The sequence below is a fragment of the Mustelus asterias genome, chromosome 1 (genome assembly GCF_964213995.1).
Source record: "Mustelus asterias chromosome 1, sMusAst1.hap1.1, whole genome shotgun sequence".
In the NCBI taxonomy this organism is placed as follows: domain Eukaryota; kingdom Metazoa; phylum Chordata; class Chondrichthyes; order Carcharhiniformes; family Triakidae; genus Mustelus; species Mustelus asterias.
The window spans coordinates 44,506,678-44,527,659 of NC_135801.1; the positions used below are offsets into that span (position 1 = coordinate 44,506,678).

Consider the following 20,982-nt stretch of genomic DNA (forward strand, 5'->3'; position numbering starts at 1 on the left):
CCCTCCTCACCCCCCCTCCTCACCCCCCCTCCTCACCCCCCTCCTCACCCCCCCCTCCTCACCCCCCCCTCCTCAGCCCCCCTCCTCAGCCCCCCTCCTCAGCCCCCCCTCCTCACCCCCCCTCCTCACCCCCCTCCTCACCCCCCCTCCTCACCCCCCCTCCTCACCCCCCCTCCTCAGCCCCCTTCCTCAGCCCCCCTCCTCAGCCCCCCTCCTCAGCCCCCCTCCTCACCCCCCCTCCTCACCCCCCCTCCTCACCCCCCCCCTCCTCACCCCCCCCCTCCTCACCCCCCCCCTCCTCACCCCCCCCCTCCTCACCCCCCCCCTCCTCACCCCCCCCTCCACACTTGGCGGCACAGTGCTTAGCACTGCTGCTTCACAGCGCCAGGGACCCAGGTCCGATTCCAGCCTCGGGTGACTGTGCAGAGTTTGCACATTCTTCTGGTGTTTGCGTGGGTTTCATCCCACACTTCGGGTTAGGTTGATTGACCATGCTAAATTGCCCCTTAGTGTCAGGGGGATTAGTGGGGTAAATACATGAGGTTACAGAGATAGGGCTTGGGTGAGATTGAGCCTGCCCCATCAACAATGGGCCAAATGGCCTCCTGCACTGTAGGGATTCTATGATTTAAGAAAGTGTGAAAGAACCTATCTGTAAATTCATTCAGAAAGTAATTTCTTTTTCAACTTTTAATATTGCTGACACAGTATTATCTCTAAATCCAAGGTAACCATGGCATCTGAGGCATACGGAGAAGGGACAGAATCTTTGGTGGCCTTTGCAAAATCCAGGGATTCAAGTGATGAAAGACTGGAGCAGTGTGGAATCTATGAATCCAAAGCCATGGAAGAGGATGGCCAACTGAAGGAGAATGCTTGGAATATGGGGAGAAATGAGCCCATGTCAAAAAGACAGATGAAGAAGTTAATGAGAGAGAAACAGTGGAAGGACCAAAAAGAGCAACGCAAGTAAGTGGCAGAAAGCTATTGTATAAGAAACTCTCCACTTTAATTACTCCAGGCCTGCTGATTTACAGTGAATGAATACATTAACACTGCAATGAAGTTACTGTGAAAATCCCCTAGTCGCCACACTCCGGGCAGGTTCAGTACACTGAGGGAGAATTTAGCATGGCCAATGCACCTAACCAGCACGTCTTTCGGACTGTGGGAGGAAACCGGAGCATCCGGAGGAAACCCACGCAGATACGGGGAGAATGTGCAAACTCCACATAGACGGTGACCCAAGGCTGAAAATCGAACCCAGGTCCCTGGCACTGTGAGGCAACAGTGCTAACCACTGTGCCACCGTGCCGCTCCTAAGGCCTGCTCTCTAGAAGGAGAAGCAGACAAGTAACTTGTCTCCATGTCTGCCACCAGAACATCTCTCCAGACATGATGTGGATCCCATCAGGACACACACCTGAATATCTATAGACCCCCAAAGATTACAAATAAATGTCCTCCTGAATATGGGATCTATTTAAACATTATGTGAAGTTGTAACTGTTAACTCTAAACTCTTTTTTGTAAAAAAAACAATATTTTGAAATTAAAACTAATTTTAAACTTTTCTGTAGTCACTGCTCAACAAGCGGTCCTCACTATTCATTCACCTTGCATTTGCTCACAGCCTTTCTCTGGGCTATCGCAGTGGAATGGGTGGTGATTGGAGACCCAGAACACGACAGTGAATGCGTACCTCATCAACCAGTCAGATTGAAGAATCATAAAAGCAAATTACTGCAGATGCTAGAATCTGAAACAAAAGCAGAAAATGCTGGAAAATCTCAGCAATTCCGACAGCATCTTTGGCAAGAGAACAGAGTCTGGATGACCCTTCATTAGAACTTTATCAAATGTTGAAGAATCCTTGATCCAAGCAGAGTCTGAACCAGCTAGTCGAGTTAGAATAGTTAATTCAGCACTAACTCACACGAGATAATGAAATAAAGAGAAGGGAAAAATAGGATTAAGAGGGAGCGGAACAAAAGAGACAAAAATTTATAAGAGATATTGCAAAAGGAAAATAATGCAGATGATGGAAATCTAAAATAAAAACAAAATATGCTGCAAAATCAGGCAGCATCTGCGGAGAGAAACAGAGTTAACGTTTCAGGTAAAGTACCCTTCATCAGAACATGCTGTTCTGCGCAGGTACATTGAATAACCAGAAGTAGCCAAGCTAGCACCTTCTTTGGAAACAATAGTTCCTTGGCTTCCTGGAAAGACGGAGAATGAGGGGAGACCTAATAGAGGTGTACAAAATTATGAAGGGTAGATAGGGTGAACAGTGGGAAGCTTTTTCCCAGGTCGGAGGTGACGAGCACGAGAGGTCACAGGCTCAAGGTGAGAGGGGCAAGTGTATAACTCAGATATCAGAGGGACGTTTTTTACACAGAGGGTGGTGGGGGCCTGGAATGCGCTGCCAAGTAGGGTGGTGGAGGACACGCTGGCATCGTTTAAGACTTACCTGGATAGTCACATGAGCAGTCTGGGAATGGAGGGATACAAATGAATGATCTAGTTGGACCAAGGAGCGGCACAGGCTTGGAGGGCTGAAGGGCCTGTTTTCTGTGCTGTACTGTTCTTTGTTCTTTGCTTTCACTCATTAACAGTGTAATATTCAAAGTCTAAACTAAACTCTTTCCACTAATCTTTCTCCTCCTCTGGGTGCCAGGCAAAAACGTAAAGAGAAGAAACTTCAAAGAAAATTAGAACGTCAAACTCGGAGTGAGGAAGCGCGTGAAGAATCTGCCAGGAAACGCTTTAAGAGAGATGTCACTCCAAGTAACCTTCGTGTAGCACTGGATTGCAGCTTTGATAGTTTAATGGTGTTGAAGGTGAGGGGGAGTGACAGAAGTTGTGCTGTTTTTATATAGAATTACATCAAATGCACAGTACAGAAAAAGGCCATTCGTCAGTGTTGTGATCTGTGCTAGTATTTGTGCTCCAAATGAGCCTCCTCCCATTCTACTTCAAGTCACCGCACTAACAAGTCCCATCCCTTTCTTCCACATATACTTATGCAGCCTCCCTGTAACTGCATTTATGTTATTCTTCTTGACTACTCCATGTGGATTCTCTGTGTAAAGAAGTTTCTCCTGAATTCCCTATTAGATTTTTGATTTGATTTGATTTATTATTGTCACGTGTATTAACATACAGTGAAAAGTATTGTTTCTTGTGCGCTGTACAGACAAAACATACCGTTCATAGAGAAGGAAAGGAGAGTGTGCAGAATGTAGTGTTACAGTCATAGGTAGGGTGTAGAGAAAGATCAACTTAATGCAGGATAGGTCCATTCAAAAGTCTGACAGCAGCAGGGAAGAAGCTATTCTTGAGTCGGTTGGTACGTGACGTCAGACTTTTGTATCTTTTTCCCGACGGAAGAAGGTGGAAGAGAGAATGTCCGGGGTGCGTGGGGGTCCTTAATTATGCTGGCTGCTTTGCCGAGGCAGCAGGAAGTATAGACAGAGTCGATGGATGGGAGGCTGGTTTGTGTGATGGATTGGGCTACACTCACGACCTTTTGTAGTTCCTTGCAGTCTTGGGCGGAACAGGTGCCATACCAAGCTGTGATACAACCAGAAAGAATGCTTTCTATGGTTTTATTGGTAACAATCTTATATTTATGACCCCTAGATTTGGACTCCCCCACAAGTAGAAGCATCTTCTCTATGTCTACTTTATCAAACCCCTTTATCATTTCAAAGGCACCTATCAGGTTTCCCTGTTGGCCTTCTCCCTACTAAAGAAAGGCACTCCTGCTCGTTCATCTATTCTGATATCATCCCTTAAAACCTTTTTTTGCATTTTCAAAAGTCTCGATCTTTTTGTAATATGGAGCCCAGAACTGCACGCAGCAGGTGAAATAACGTCTGAGTATTGAGGACAAAGTCGATGGTCAGGCCGTGTGCCTGGCGTGACAGGATAGAGGTTATGCCCATGATTGCGTGCGCTTTTTAAAAATGTTACTTCAGTTGCCCGTGAAATAAGGGGAAAAGATTGAAAACTGAATGCTCTAAATTGAACAACCTTCGTCCCCCCGCATCACAAAAAGATTAAACATCCGATGGGTGAATTTGGGATGCTCTCGTGCAGATTGTGGTAGCTGTGTACAGATTTACGCCGGGTCACTTGCTTTCCCCACTGACCTTGTATTAGTTTGTGCGTGGATGGTTTTTTAATTGAGGGAAGAAAGAAATTAGCATATTGGGAAAGTGAAATGAGCTTGTAAGCATTTTTATTTTTTTTAAATCTAGGATGTCAAAAAGCTGCATAAACAGATTCAAAGATGTTACGCAGAAAATCGAAAAGCAGCGCATCCTGTAAAGGTGAGTCTTGGCACTATTTTAGTTTTTATCTCAAGAAAACCGAAATACACAAACCTGAAAATGTTGCCATTCTCTTAAACATAATAATGGGGCGGCACGGTCGCACAGTGGTTAGCAATACTGCTTCACAGCGCCAGGGACCCGGGTTCAATTCCAGGCTTGGAGTTTGCACGTTCTCCCCGTGTCTGCATGGGTTTCCTCCCACACTCCAAAGATGTGCGGGTTTGATGGATTGGCCATGCTAAATTGCCCCTTAGTGTCAGGGGACTAGCTAGGGTAAATGTATAGGGTTATGGGGATAGGGTCTGGGTGGGATTATGGTTATGTCCTTCAATTCTTAAACTGTTGATGATACCTGGCCTACTCCCTGATCAGAGGTTTCTCTTTCTTCATCATACTTACTTCTCTCGTTGACAGACTGAAGCGTTGATAATGGTAGCTGCCACTCTCCACCCCTCCCCACCTGCCACATAAAATCGCTATGAACATAAACCACTAAGAATTGTAAACGTAAGGCCGACTTTCAAAGTTGGTTTCCATTCATCACCATAAGTAAAATGGTAGCTTCTAATAAAAGAAGCATGACATACAATGACAATGGTAGGAGTAACTACAAACAGGACAGGAGGAATAAATCTGAAGAGGCATCTCGAAAAAATTCCGTCAGTTGTGGAATCTTTGATGTGGCTTGTTTGAGTTCTGAATAAGGTGCTGAATTAAAGTATGTAGGTTAAAATATTTTAAAATACATCAATTCTACACTTGTCAATAATTAACAGAATATTACCAATAGACAATAAGTCCATTACATCATGCAACTTCACAATTACAGCTGTTCTGGGAGTTGGGAGTGTGAAAGTATGATGACAGGAAGATACAGTGGGTTTAGAGCAGATTGCCTGTTGGCCTGTGAGTAGCGTCACCTGAAAGTGTTCTAGTTTATAGACAAATGAGGAAGAGGATAAAAGAAAGTAGTGTGAATGTATCACCTGATAATCAACATTGTCTTCAAGCCTGAAGCTCCAAAACATCATCTTGGTCTGTCAGGACATAGTAAGAAGTCTCACAGCATCAGATTAAAGTCCAACAGGTTTATTTGGAATCACAAGCTTTCGAAGCACTTTCCCTTCCTCAGGTGAGACTCCGAAAGCTTGTGATTCTAAATAAATCTGTTGGACTTTAACCTGGTGCTGTGAGACTTCTTACTGTGCCCACCCCAGTCCAACACCGGCATCTCCACATCATGGCTTAAGGACATAGTCAAAGCTCAGACTTCATAGCATGCTGAGAGGGGGCTGCAGTATCAGAGGTCATCTTGTGACCGAGATGAGAGTCAAGGGCCTAGTCATCTATTCCAGTGGACACTAAAGATCCCATGGTGCTGTTTAATGAAGAATCAGTAGTATTCTTTGTAGGATCTTGCTGTGTGCAAAAGTGACTGCCGTATTTGACCTAAGAACAGGCAGTGTAGTTCAGATGACTGAAGGACACTCAGGTGCTTTTGAGATTTGGTAAGGCATTGTAAGACATTTAATTCTGATGCTGCACTTTGAGTAAGTTTTAATTCCCATTCTCATTTCTCTTTAGATGTATTTGACCAGCCATAGTGGACAGTTGAAGACGAATATGGATGAGAATGACAAAGGATGGGTCAACTGGAAGGTATGAAGAAATTTCACACAACTGTTGTGAAACAGGAATTGCTCACTTAAGGTTTGAACCGATGGGTGATTGGCAGGGCAGTCATCAGCTGTTGTTTCCACAGGGCTCTGTGTTGAGAGCTAATAGCAATGTGGTTGACTCTGATATGCCCCCTGAAATGGAAGGCAGTTAGGGACGGCAGTAAATGCTGACCCAGCCAGCGATGCCCAGGTCCCATAAAATGAATAAAAAAATACCCCTTTGATGCTCAGAGAAACCTCAGTACTGCTAACCACTGCTACTGGTTAGCAGTAACCAGTAACTCACTGCTCGAGTTTCAGTGCGTTTCGTTTTAATAAAGTTAAAGTTTAACGTTTTATTTATTAGTCACAAGTAGGCTTACATTAACACTGCAATGAAGTTACTGTGAAAATCCCCGAGTCGCCACACTCCTGTTCAGGTACACTGAGGGAGAATTTAGCATGGCCAATGCATCTAACCAGCACGTCTTTTGGACTGTGGGAGGAAACCGGAGCACCCAGAGGAAACTCACGCAGACACGGGGAAAACGTGGAAACTCCACACAGACAGTGACCCAAGCCGGGAATCGAACCCGGGTCTCTGGCGCTGTGAAGCAGCAGTGCTAATCACTGTGCCACCGTGCCGCCCTAAACTATTTGGGCTCTACGTTCCGCCTCACAAGGAAAGGTTATTCAGGCCCGATGTTCTGCATTGCAGAGGTGCCAGAGTGCAGCAATCGCCCTGAACAAGTTTCTTCACCTAATAGATTTTTACTGTGATTGAAGTTACCAGGAAGATGCAGTTATAGATCACTGCAGGGCAGACAGGGAAACAAAGAAGAGCTGCTGTCAGCAATTGAGAAGTGGTGCTCAGTGAGTGGATTACAGCCCGTCTTTCTGGTAGGGGAATAGTATATGATTTGTGAGGAAAAGGAAAAAACATGATTAGTGTTGCCGCTGTTGTGATTTACTGCGGAAAGAATGTTATTTGTTTGAATTCCTTTTTTTATTAAACTGTCAGACTCATCCTTCCGAAGGTTTAGCCTCCCGTGTTCACCCTTCCTTCTCCATGTCCACTTTGTGACCCTTCTTTTGGGTGAGAAAATCACCTGCTGCCAGAACTCCTCCAGTCCTACTCTGAAACAAGCTGGTGAAAGTACTTGGGAGCAACGGCGGGGGGGAAAGTGCCACAAAGGAAATAATTCTCTACCTGGAATCTAAGCTTGAACTGTGTAGGGCTGAGGAATGAGTATATTTAAAAACTAATGCATGCAGTTCCTTTTGCTTTAGAAAGTGAGAGAATTTCTCTTTCAAACAAAAATCCATTGATTTGTTACCTCTGCCCTGATTGCTTCCAGTTTTCCACCCTCCATTAACTTGAACTTATTCAGAATTCTGCTGCCCAAATCTTAATTTGCACCAATCCCATTCACCTGAAGCTCCCTGTGCTCACTAACCTTGCAGTATGGCCACATCTCAATTATAAAATTTTTACCCTTGTTTTCCAAACCCTTCAGGGTTTCACCCCTCACTCCCTGTGTGACCTCCTCCATGATGTGGAGATGCCGGCGTTGGACTGGGGTAAACACAGTAAGAAGTTTAACAACACCAGGTTAAAGTCCAACGGGTTTATTTGGTAGCAAAAGCCACACAAGCTTTCGGAACTCCAAGTCCCTCCTTCAGGTGAGTGGGAATTCTGTTCACAAACAGAGCATATAAAGACACAGACTCAATTTACATGAATAATGGTTGGAATGCGAATACTTACAACTAATCAAGTCTTTAAGAAACAAAACAACGTGAGTGGAGAGAGCATCAAGACAGGCTAAAAAGATGTGTATTGTCTCCAGACCGTCACGGGCATTCGGCCTCTGATATTCGGGTAAGCGTTCTCCAAGGCGGTCTTTGCGACACACGACAGCGCAGAGTCGCTGAGCAGAAACTGATAGCCAAGTTCCGCACACACGAGGACGGCCTCAACCGGGATATTGGGTTCATGTCACACTATTTGTAACCCCCACAGTTGCGTGGACCTGCAGAGTTTCACTGGCTGTCTTGTCTGGAGACAATACACATCTTTTTAGCCTGTCTTGATGCTCTCTCCACTCACGTTGTTTTGTTTCTTAAAGACTTGATTAGTTGTAAGTATTCGCATTCCAACCATTATTCATGTAAATTGAGTTTGTGTCTTTATATGCTCTGTTTGTGAACAGAATTCCCACTCACCTGAAGAAGGGGCTTGGAGCTCCGAAAGCTTGTGTGGCTTTTGCTACCAAATAAACCTGTTGGACTTTAACCTGGTGTTGTTAAACTTCTTACTGTGACCTCCTCCAGCCCTCCCGTCCTCTGAGATCTCTGCACTTTTCTAACTGTGGCCTCCTGACTTCTTCCTCTATGTCCCTGATTGGAATCACTGCACCAATAGAAGCCATGTCTCCAGCTGCCTAGGCCCTCCACTGAAAGCCCCACCATAAACCTCATTGCCTCTCTTTCTCTCCTTTTATAACGCTCCTTAAAGTGAACCTCTCATCAGTCCCAATATCTCCTTATGTGGCTCTGTTTTATGCAATGATTGGTAGCACTGCTGTGAAATGCCCTTGGGACGTTTTACTGTGTGAAAGGTGAGATATAAATGTTATTGCTGAATTGCTAATGACAATGACATGTTTTGTCGCAATTTGACTTCATTAGGGAATCACTGTTACCTCCGAGCATTTCAGTGAAGCAATGAAAAAGGAAGACTTGGTTTATCTGACTTCTGATTCTCCTAATGTGCTGAATGATCTGGATGCAACAAAAGCTTACATCATTGGTGGCTTGGTGGACCACAACCACCATAAGGTACACTGTGCATCTTCCCTGCTTCAAAGCTAGCATTCTATGATGAGAAGTAACTAAGGAACTGCAGACGTGTGCAGTCCTTTAATGACACAGTAGAAATTCAAGTTATTGTTAACGCTTGTTCAATGAAGCTGCAGTCCTACGCAATTGAGAATGAGATGCTTTGAGAAAAATGGATTCAGCATTACTTACCTTGGCATTTCCCTGGCTGCCATTTCAGGGTCTAACGTACAATAAAGCACTGGAGTTGGGAATCACACACGCCCAACTTCCCCTTGGAAACTATGTGAAAATGGATAGTCGCAAAGTGTTGACTGTAAATCACGGTAAGTATCATAACAAGAGTTTCCTCTGTGATAAGGATGTATAGTTTCACTACAGTCTTTAATATACAGATCATCTATTTCGTTCAAATAATCATAGAATAGAATCATAAGTTACAACACAGGAGGAGGCCATTTGGCCTTTCAGGTCTGTGTTGGCCCTCTGAAGGAGCATTCCCTGGCCTTTTTCCCGTAGCCCTGCAGGTTTTTCCACTTTATGTAATGAACCAGTTCCCTTTGAAAGCTATCCCTGAATCTACCTCCACCATACTCAGGCAGTGCATTTCAGATCTTAACCACTTGCTGTGTGAAGGTCTTCCTTGTATCTCCATTGCTTCTTTTGCCAATTACCGTAAGTCTGTGCCCTCTTGTTCTCGATCCTTCCAGCATCTATCCACTCGCTCCTTCCAACTTCTTTCTACCGCGCTCTCTCCAGACCCCTCATGACTTTGAATATCTCCATCACACACTTCCCTAAGGAGCACAGTCTAAACTTCTCCAATCTTTCTCTATAACTGAAACTCTCACTTGTGTCCTTTGAAGTTCTACACTATCCTTCTCACAATTCACAATGCTTCCAAGCTTCTTATCATCTGCAAATTTTGAAATTGTGCTCTGTACACCAAGCTCTAGGTCTCTAATATATATCAGGAAGAGCAGGAATCCTAACACCAATTTCTGGGGAGCTCCACAATAAACCTTCCTCCACATCCGTTCACCATTACTGTGTTTCCTGTCACTCAGCCAATTTTGTATAAGTTGCTACAGTGCCTTTTATCCCACCAGCTGTAACTTTGCTCACAAGTCTGTTGTATGGCCCTTTATTTATAGGGTGGCAGAGTGGTTAGAACTGCTGCCTCACAACACCAGAGACCCGGGTTCAATTCTGGCTTAGGTCACTGTCTGTATGGAGTTTGCACATTCTCCCTGTGTCTGAGTGGGTTTCCTCTGAGTGCTCTGGGTTGAACCTCCCACGGTCCACAGATGTGTGGGTTAGGTTGATTGGCCATGCTAAACTGCCCCTTAGTGTCCCAGAATGCGTAGGTTAGAGAGATTAGCAGGGTAAATATGTGGGGTTGTGGGATAGGACCTGGGTGAGATTGTTGTCGATGCAAACTTGATGGGCCGAATGGACTCCTGCACTGTAGGGATTCTATGATCTAGAATCAAATGCCTTTTTGGAAGTCTATGTACACAACATCAACAGCATTGCCCTCATCAATCCTCTCTGTTGCCCCATCAAAGAGAAACCCAGAAAATTAGTTAAACATGATTTTCCTTGAACAAATCCATTTCCTTAATCAACTCACATTTGTCCAAGTGACTGCTAATTTTGTCCCAAATTATCATTTCTACAAGAGCTTCTCTACCACCAAAGTGAAACTGACTGGAGGTATGGTGTTTAAAGTGGACACCGCACTTTAGGAAGGATGTTGAGATCTTGGTGCGGGTGCAGAGATTTCCCAGAATGGTGCCAGGCTGAGGAGCTTCAGTTTAATGGAGAAACAAAATAACGGGGATTGTTCTCGGAGCAGAGAAAGTTACAGGAAGATTTAATTGAGGTATTCAAATCACGACGGGTTTTGATTGAGTAACTTGGCATTGTTTAATAATCAGAGGACTCAAGAGACATGAGGATATTTTTACACAGGAGCTGTTATGATCTAGAATGTGCTAAGATCTAGAATGCTAAGATCTAGAATTAATGCCTTTGACAAGGTACCACATGGTAGGTTGTTGCATAAGGTTAAATCTCACAGGATCCAGGGTGAGGTAGCCAAATGGATACAAAATTGGCTTAATGACAGATGCACTTAATGACAGATGCCAGAGGGTGGTTGTAGAGGGTTGTTTTTCAAACTGGAGACCTGTGACAACGATGTGCCTCAGGGATTGATGCTGGGTCCACTGTTATTTGTCATTTATATTAATGATTTGGATGAGAATATAGGAGGCATGGTTAGTAAGTTTGCAGATGACACCAAGATTGGTGGCATAGTGGACAGTGAAGAAGGATATTTAGAATTGCAACAAGATCTTAATCAATTGGGCCAGTGGGCTGACGAATGGCAGATGGAGTTTAATTGAGATAAATGCAAGGTGATGCATTTTGGTAGATTGAACCAGGGCATGACTTACTTAGTTAATGGTAGGGCATTGGGGAGAGCTACAGAACAAAGAGATCTCGGGGTACAGGTTCATAGCAACTTGAAAATGGAGTCACAGGTGGACTGGACCGAGTGGTGAAGAAACCTTCAGCATGCTTGGTTTCATTGGTCAGAGCATTGAATACAGGAGTTGGGATGTCTTGTTGAAGTTGTACAAGACATTGGTACGGCCACAATTGGAATATTGTGTACAGTTCTGGTCACCCTATTATAGAAAGGATATTATTAAACTAGAAAGAGTGCAGAAGAGATTTACTAGGATGCTACCGGGACTTGATGGTTTGAGTTATAAGGAGAGGCTGGATAGACTGGGACTTTTTTTCTCTGGAGTGTAGAAGGCTGAGGAGTGATCTTATAGAGGTTTAAAAAATAATGAGGGCCATATATCAGCTAGATAGTCGAAAACTAGAGGGCATAGGTTTAAGGTGAGAGGGGAGAGATACAAAAGTATCCAGAGGGGCAATGTTTTCACACAGAGGGTGGTGAGTGGTACAAGCTGCCAGAGGTAGTGGTAGAGGTGGGGTACAATTTTGTCTTTTAAGAAGCGTTTAGACAGTTACATGGATAAGATGGGTATAGAGGGATATGGGCCAAATGCGGGCAATTGGGACTAGCTTAGGGGTTTAAAAAAAAGAGGAGCATGGACAAGTTGGGCCGAAGGGCCTGTTTCCATGCTGTAAACCTCTATGACTCTCTTAATATCTAGAATGTATTATGATCTAGAATCTAGACAGTCTGAAAGGGTGGTGGAAGTAGAATCAATAATAACCTTCCAAAGGGAATTGGATAAATACTTAAGGGGAAGAGAATTGTTATTATAATAGAGAAAGAATCCGAGCAGTAGGCAAATTCAAAGGGTCAGCTGGATTGTCACCTCAGGTGCTCTAAGATGCCACAGTAAGGTGCCCAGGTGGTGAGATATAGGTCAGATGTCTCAGTTGCATCCTTTTGTTTCACACAGTATCCTCAAAGAAAGCAACATGAAAAATACATGGGGGTTGACTCGAGAGTAAAGGGAGAATCATCTTTGGGCCAGGCAGTTGACTCAAGCAAAGTAGGTGTGGGAACTAATCATTTTTCTGACTCTTAGGAGCCCCATGACTCCATTTCACACATGAAGAAAACTCATCTTTGCTTTCTCTTGGTGCATTGCTAACCCATTGCACTGAGTGCAGCAACCACATAGCGCACAATTGCAGCTTTATAAAACTTTGGTTAGGCTGCACTTAAGAGTATTGCATTCAATTCTGATCGCCAATTACAGGAAGGATGTGGAGGCTTCGGAGAGGGTGCAGAAGAGGTTTACCAGGATGCTGCCTGGACTAGAGGGTATGAGCTGTAAGGAGAGGCTGGATAAACTAGGGTTGTTTTCTCTGGAATGGCTGAGGGAAGTCCTGATAATCTATAAAATTATGAGAGGCATAGACAGTCAGAATCTTTTCTTCGAGTTGAAATGTCTAATACTAGGGGGCATGCACTTAAGGTGAGAGGGGGAAAGTTCAAAGGAGATGTGAGAGGCAAGTTTTTTACACAGAGTGGTCGGTGTCTGGAATGCACTGCCAGGGGTGGTGGTGGAGGCAGATACAATAGGGGCATTTAAGGGGCTTTTAGATAAGCACATGAATATGCAAGGAATAGAGGGATATGGACCAAGAGCAGGAAGACGGGATTAGTTTAGTTCTGATGTCATGTTCGGCACAATGTCATGGGCATGTTCCTTTGCTGTACTGTTCTATGTTCTATAATTAAATGCTATGTTCATCCTGCTGTCTGGTATCTAAATGAGGATTGCTTTTGTCCCCACAGTATTTGAGATAATCCTAGCCTATTTAGAGAAGCAGGACTGGCAAGAAGCTTTCTTCACTGTGCTGCCACAACGCAAAGGAGCGGTCCCTGCCTGCCTGCCTGTCAGCACAGAACAAAAGGAGGCTGAAGATGACTGCGACATTTGTGATGCGACAGAAAATGGGAGAGCATCAGAAGCTCTTGCCCAAGAAGACAATCAGCCCAGTAAATTAAAATGTGAAGAGCAAGGTACAAAGATAAGTGAAGACATAGATGGTGAAACGTAACACTCTTCCTATTTGACTAAACATTGTTTCAAACCTTGCTACGGCTAAAATGATCCAAAAGCAGGACTTTTGAATTGCCCTCATGATGTTTCTTTCTTGTATCCTTACACTCAAGATGCCGTGAGTTCAGAGAAATATTTTTTTGACAAATATATTTTAAGCAAGATTGCTAGTTGTTTATATGTTCATGACTCCACCTGAGTTTTTGACTTGTGTTAAAGTTTTTGGAATTGAAAATTGCAATGCCTGTAGTCACTGCCAACGTGCATACTGGTATTTTAGTTGCTTTGACTTAGCCCAAATGGATTCTAGCTGGATTGTGCACAGAGCGGTGCCTAATTGCTTTATAAAATGACTGAATTGATTGAAAATATTTATTCCCCCAGATTGAAGTGTTCTCTGTGAATATGACCTTTGTACATAATGTATGCACACAAACGCAGCTGATTCAAAAACTAATATTCTCTTGCGGTATTTCTATAATTCCAGGTGCCCGCAGTTACTGCAAAATGCTAATGTTATAAGAAGAATTGATTTTCAGAGGAGCAATACTTGTGGTCATTCAATGACAGTGTGGTTATAGTATTTAATTTCAGTATGATACCTTGACGTACATTGGAATCAATGACCAGTCACCTTGGCTTCAATATAATTATGGTCATTCTTAATTACAGGTGCAGGGTTACCTTTTAATTATTTCTTTTACTTGGGTCCTGCTGATTCAGAAGACGTGAAGTAATGCAGTAAAATTGATTCACACCATTACTTGCTGAGCAGTTTGTAGTTCCTGAGGGCTTTCAACAGGAAACTATTCCACCCCTTCAGCCTGTTGCACTATTTAATTCAATCATCACTGATCTGCATCTTTGCTCTTGTGCTTTCTTTATATCTTTGCGTTATCATCCTGTCTTGGTTTTGCAATCCTTAATACACTTGCCCAACATAGAAATCTCAGTTTTGACATTTTCAGTTGACCTGTGCAAAGTTTCTTTGCACAACTTTTTCATAAGATCATAGAATCCCCACAGTGCAGAAGGAGGCCATTTGGCCCATTGAGCCTGCACCGACAACAATTCCACCCAGCCTTATCCCCGTAACCCCACATATCTACCCTGCTAGTCCCTCTGACACTAAAGGGCAAGGGAGAAGGTTCCAGATTTCTGCTCCCCTTTGTGGTGCGGGTGAACCTCACTTGTCACTTTCTAAGGCAAGTGAAAACTGTGAAAGTATTGGAAAATGCAAGACTGGATTCCTAAACTGCGTTTTCCTATCATGTCCTCCCATGAGTGATTGGACACAGGCGTCAGTAATAACAAACTTTGCACGAGGCTTGGAGTCAACAATGACTGAAGCAAACAGATACGACAGATGTTTCTTCATAACTTTCAACGTAAAGCAGCCAGTATAATCAACGTCCAGGATAATTCATTGTGCAAAGATCAATCTGAAAAGTTAGTATAAGTTCCCTGTTGACAGAACAACATTGACTGCCTCATGTTCAAAAGCTGAAAAGATTTATTTCATGATGCAATCAGGAAAATGATCTGAGTAACACATAAGCAAAAGTGCATTACCATTGCCAGTACAGCAATTACAATATATCCAGTTAGTTGAGGTGTCTATAATTAGGAAGAATACAGAGGGGAGAAAGATTAACCCTTGTACAAATGAAACATCTGTAAAGAAATGCTAATATTTACATAAGCCCTTTCGTAAACACAGAATGTACCAAAGTGCTTTTCAGCCAATGAAGGACTTTTGAAGTGTCGTCACTGCTGTTAATGCAGGAAATGCAGTATCAGTTTACACACAAGCTCTCACAACTATCGATATGATAATGAATGACCAGATAATCTGTTCTATTCCATTAAGGTTAGGGATAAAATATTGGCCAAAACCCCAGGGATATCTCTTCACAGTAGTGACATGGGAATTTTTACATCCACCTGTGAGCATAGACAGAACCTTGTCTCATCCAAAAGGCAGCATCTCTCTTTGTACTGCACTGGATGTTTGTGCTTGGGTCCTGGAATTGGACTTGAACCGACAGCCTTCTGACTCAGGCATCAACTGAGCCACAGTTAATACCAATGTAATCTGCTTCGATCGTCGATATTGAACATGGCTCCTAATTGATAAAGCATATTTCAAAGTAGATATTTTCCCCACTTATAACATTCAGCTATTAATGGCTTAAATATAGGATTCTGTACCAGATTTCCCAGAATATACAACAACAAATCACAAAGAGCTCCTTTGCTGTAATCTTTCTTTAACCAATCTCTTCCTCTATGCCAGGTGTTGGCAATCGATGGCCTGTGACTTGATTGTCCAGCAACCAAAGCCAAACACCTGACAGACTGGCTTTAAAAAAAATCAGAATAAAGGAGTTGCGATCTTTTTAAAGCCAGTCTGTTGGTGTGAGTTTCACTGAGTTGCTGCACTGCTGATTCCGACCTCGAGAGTTGGTTATGAAAAGTCCACCTGAAAACTGCCCCTGGAGGTCAACATCAGTGCAGCGACTGTCGGGCAGGGGGGCCTGGCAGGGTGACAGTTTGGTGGGTAGGGGGTGGAAGGTGTATCCAAATACATTGTAGGCATTGGAAAATTCAGAAAAAGCAAGGGCAAGGATCACACTTAACTGCCAAGATTATGGTCATTATTTATAGAGACCTCCTAAACTTTAAAGTTTGTAAAGTTTATTTATTAGTGTCACAAGTCGGCTTACATTAACACTGCAATGAAGTTACTGTGAAAATCCCCTAGTCGCCACATGCCGGCGCCTGTTCGGGTACACTGAGGGTCAATTTAGCACAGCCAATGCACCTAACCAACACGTCTTTCGGACTGTGGGAGGAAACTGGAGCACCCAGAAGAAACACACGCAGAAATGGGGAGAATGAGCAGACTCCACACAGACAGTGACCTGAGCCGGGAATCGAACCCAGGTCCCTGGTGCTGTGAGGCAGCAGTGCTAACCACTGTGCTACCGTGCCAAATGTATGACTGGTGTGGGAAGACTTAAAATGAATAAATGAAGACTCTGCACACCACGTCTGAAAGGTTGCTGACCCTTTGCACTTGAAATATATTAAATGGTTGATGGCTAGATTTTAAGGAGATTTATTTTTGTATTCAATAATTTTCAATGTGATTGCCCGTTTTACCAATCCAGACCTTGCATTATCTGAAATATTGACATTAAGGCTGATTTTAGGTGATGCAAGTCCTTTTTTAATATATAAAATAAATGATAAGAAATCCTGAGCCTGGAGTAATCGGCTGGAGAATTTCAATTCAATTAAGCAAATGCATCTGGAATTTAAAAAGCTGGTGTTGGCAAAAGTGACCATTAAAAAACCCATCTGCTTCACTGACATGGTTCAGGAAGGAAATTGGGCCTCTTGACGTAATCCGGCTTGCATGCGAATCCAGTCCCACATAATGTAGTTGTCTCTTAACCTCTGAAATGCTCCAGCAAATTGCTCAGTTGTTGAGAAGGTGGCTTACATTTACCTTCTCAAGGGCAAGTTTGGATTATCATAGAATAGAATCCCTACAGTACAGAAGGAGGCTATGCAGCCCATCGAGTCTGTACCGACCACAATCCCATCCAGGCCCTATTCCCGTAATCCTCATATACCCTGCTAATCCCCCTTCATTAGGGTCAATTTAGCAAAGCCAATCAACCTAACCCGCGCATCTTTGGAGTGTGGGAGGAAACCGGAGCACCTGACGCGGGAAGAAGGTGCAAACTCCACACAGATAGTGACCCAAGGCCGGAATTGAACCTGGGTCCCTGGTGCTGTGAGGAAGCAGTGCTAACCACTGTGCCACCGTGCTGCATTGATGGTCAATGAACACTGACATAACCAACCACACTCACATTCTGCGAGTGAAGTTTTGAAAAAGACCAATCCCTGGTCTCTCACTCATCCCAAGGATAAAGAAACGTGGGGATGAACATTGGATGCCCTGGTCAGTTCGGGATGAATTGTTCCCTTTGGAAATGGGAAGTTGTAAAATGGCCTAAAACAGATTATGAAGGGACTTGCAAACTTGGTCAAGGTTAAATTATTCGCTATGGTGAAGTGTTCAAATGCATGAGGCCAGAATGCAGGAAGTTAAAAATAAAAAGGGAAATTGGGCAGATCCTTGAAAATAAAAGGTATGAAAAATCCATTGTAGCAGATGGTATGAGAGAGAATTAGGTTTCTTTTTTAAATGGAGACTGCTCGTGCACCCAAGGTTGTCGGGTGATCAGTGCTGATTAGAATCTTTAATCCATTGCTAATTTTGCTAGTTGGAATTAAGAATGATGGCTTGTTGAGTCTTGAATTAGAGCATTGCCTTAAAGATACTTCAGTTCTTAGGTCTGTACTACTGTAATGAGTGGAATGAGATTTAAATAGCATTTTTAGGGGTAGTTCATAGAATCCTACAGTGCAGAAGGAGGCCATTAGGCCCATTGAGTCTGCTCCGAACACAATCCCACCCAGACCCTACCCCCATAACTCCATGTATTTACCCTGCTAATCCCCCTGACACTAAGGGCAATTACAGCATAGCCAATCCACCAAACCCACACATCTTGGATTGTGGGAAGAAACTGGAGCACCCGGAGCAAACCCACGCAGACACGGGAAGAACATGCAAACTCCGCACAGACAGTGACCCAAGCCGGGAATCGAACCCGGGTCCCTGGTGCTATGAGGCAGCAGTGCTAACCACTGTGCCACCGTGTTGCCGTATGGTCACAGTACAAAAGCAGGTAGGGATAGTAACTACATTTCTGTTGTAAAGTTTCAGTCTTGTTACTCTGAAGTTCGACTTTAAAATTACTGTTTCCTCTCTGGTAGAATAAGCCTGGACACAAATTGGTGGATCAGCCGAGCGACAATGTACAATATAATCTGGCATGTCAATGTTTCATTTACCTCCAAAAAAATTTACTGATAACTCTACGTTCATTCGTTGCAAACTCTTTCAAGGGGTCAGCCTCTGTTTTTAAGTTTTGGATAAATCAGTCACACTGTGGCACAACTTCCCACCCAATATTGGGGAAGACATCACGTTGAGTATTCTTGTGGGTCCAAGAGTTTTCGGCTTTTTGACAGTTTTACATTGTGGACTCTGGCGAGCAGAGGAAAGCAGTCTCATCTCTTCCAGCATTTTGAGGTGTCTCGATCTGAATTATTAGAAGTTGGAATAAATGTGATAAATACAGGATAATCTTAATGCAACGCCAGATTCCCAAAATATAACTCGTACATACAGTACACCATGATCCAAAAGCTTTGCACCCTGGTAAGTCTAGGATGTAGGTGAAACACACAACCTTTATTGGCTTCCATTAAGCTTAATATTTTGGGGAAGGTTGTTGCAATATCTCGATCACTGGCCAGCGCCAAGACCCCAGCAACGTCGGCGCTCTGTCCCCTCCCTCCCACACGGCCCAATCGATCCCCGCCCCTCCCGCCCGCCCAGACCATTCTCGGGCCAGTCCAATCCCCCTCCCCCCCCCTCTCCACCGCCTAACACCTCCACCTCGATCACTGGCCTCCCTATTACCCCAGCGATCCATATACAGGGTGGCAGTGGAACTCCCCCAGCCCTACCAATTGTCCCCAGGACCTGCCCCATCAGACCCCACCCCCTAGACCCCCATATGGCCTGTACCCTTGGCACTGCCCCCTGCCCAATGGACAGTGCAAAGGGGCCCAAGCTGGCACTGCCAAGGTGCCAGAACCCAGGGGCCAATCCCACACCGCTGCTTGATCCTCTGGGGGCCCCCGATTGCCCCCCCGCCCCCCCCCCGTCTTCACTCCAGCAGGGTTGAGCTGCTAGCTCGCCGAAAGTGGGGAGCTACTGTGATCCCCGCTGGAGTGAACCATTCTGATGGGTGGGAGAGGCTAGCAGGCCTGGAGTTATCAGTCCCGGGCCTGCTAATTATATTTAAATTATATTACAATGACTATTGAAATGGTCTTTGCGCCTCCCCACTGATTTCCAGCGCAGAGCAGACACCGCCGGAAATCCATCGCTGGGAGAGACAAGCAGAATGGAAACACTCGCGTAAACCAGGAAAGTGGATGAAGGGAAGGCGGTGGATGTTGTCTACCTGGATTTCAGCAAGACCTTTGACAAGGTCCCTCATGGGAGGTTAGTTAGGAAGGTTCAGTCGCTAGGTATACATGGGGAGGTAGTAAATTGGATTAGACACTGGCTCAATGGAAGAACAGTAAGAAGTCTCACAACACCAGGTTAAAGTCCAACAGGTTTATTTGGTAGCAAATACCATAAGCTTTCGGAGCACAGCTCCTTCGTCAGATGGAGTGGATATCTGTTCTCAAACAGGGCACAGACACAGAAATCAAATTACAGAATACTGATTAGAATGCAAATCTCTACAGCCAGCCAGGTCTTAAAGGTACAGACAATGTGGGTGGAGGGAGCATTCAACACAGCTTAAAGAGATGTGTATTGTCTCCAGACAGACCAGCTAGTGAAATTCTGCAAGTCCAGGAGGCAAGCTGTGGGGGTTACTGATAATGTGACATAAATCCAACATCCCGGTTTCGGCCGTCCTCATGTGTGCGGAACTTGGCTATCAGTTTCTGCTCAGCGACTCTGCGCTGTCGTGTGTCGTGAAGGCCGCCTTGGAGAACGCTTACCTGAAGATCCAAGGCTGAATGAACACCGCTCGACAATCACCAGGCAAGACTGTTCTCTTCCTGTGGGGGAGCACTTCAGCAGTCACGGGCATTCAGCCTTCGAGTTGTGAGACTTCTTACTGTGCTTACCCCAGTCCAACGCCGGCATCTCCACATCAATGGAAGAAGCCAGAGAGTGGTTGTGGAGGATTGCTTCTCTGAGTGGAGGCCTGTGACTAGTGGTGTGCCGCAGGGATCGGTGTTGGGTCCATTGTTGTTTGTCATTTATATCAATGATCTGGATGATAATGTGGTAAATTGGATCAGCAAGTTTGCTGATGATACAAAGATTGGAGGTGTCGTGGACAGTGAGGAAGGTTTTCAAAGCTTGCAGAGGGATTTGGACCAACTAGAAAAATGGGCTGAAAAATGGCAAATGGAATTTAACGCAGACAACTGTGAGATATTGCACATTGGAAGGACAAACCAAAGTAGAACGTACAGGGTAAATGGTAGGACTCTGAAGAGTGCAGTTGAACAGAGGGATCTGGGAATACAGGTACAGAATTCCCTAAAAGTGACGTCACAGGTGGATAGGGTCGTAAAGAGTGCCTTTGGTACATTGGCCTTTATAAATCGGAGTATCGAGTATAAAAGTTGGAGTGTTATGGTAAGGTTATATAAGGCATTGGTGAGGCCGAATTTGGAGTATTGTGTACAATTTTGGTCACCTAGTTACAGGAAGGATGTAAATAAGGTTGAAAGAGTGCAGAGAAGGTTCACAAGGATGTTGCCGGGACTTGAGAAGCTGAGTTACAGAGAGAGATTGAATAGGTTGGGACTTTATTCCCTGGAGCGTAGAAGATTGAGGGGAGATTTGATAGAGGTGTATAAGATTTTGATGGGTATAGATAGAGTGAATGCAAG

General features: G+C 44.3%; 1 protein-coding gene across 2 annotated transcripts in view; it reads left to right on the top strand.

Annotated features, from left to right (window-relative positions):
• Positions 1-13,775, top strand: part of trmt10a (tRNA methyltransferase 10A) — a 16,699-nt gene extending 2,924 nt beyond the window's left edge. For both annotated transcript variants that reach the window (XM_078212025.1, XM_078212031.1), the window contains exons 2-8: positions 728-969; positions 2,681-2,843; positions 4,266-4,337; positions 5,925-5,999; positions 8,690-8,839; positions 9,060-9,165; positions 13,137-13,775. In XM_078212025.1, the coding sequence (XP_078068151.1) occupies positions 734-969; positions 2,681-2,843; positions 4,266-4,337; positions 5,925-5,999; positions 8,690-8,839; positions 9,060-9,165; positions 13,137-13,402 (1,068 nt within the window). In that variant the 5' untranslated portion in view covers positions 728-733 and the 3' untranslated portion in view covers positions 13,403-13,775. The remainder of the gene's footprint in view (positions 1-727; positions 970-2,680; positions 2,844-4,265; positions 4,338-5,924; positions 6,000-8,689; positions 8,840-9,059; positions 9,166-13,136) is intronic.
• Positions 13,776-20,982: the final 7,207 nt, after the last annotated feature.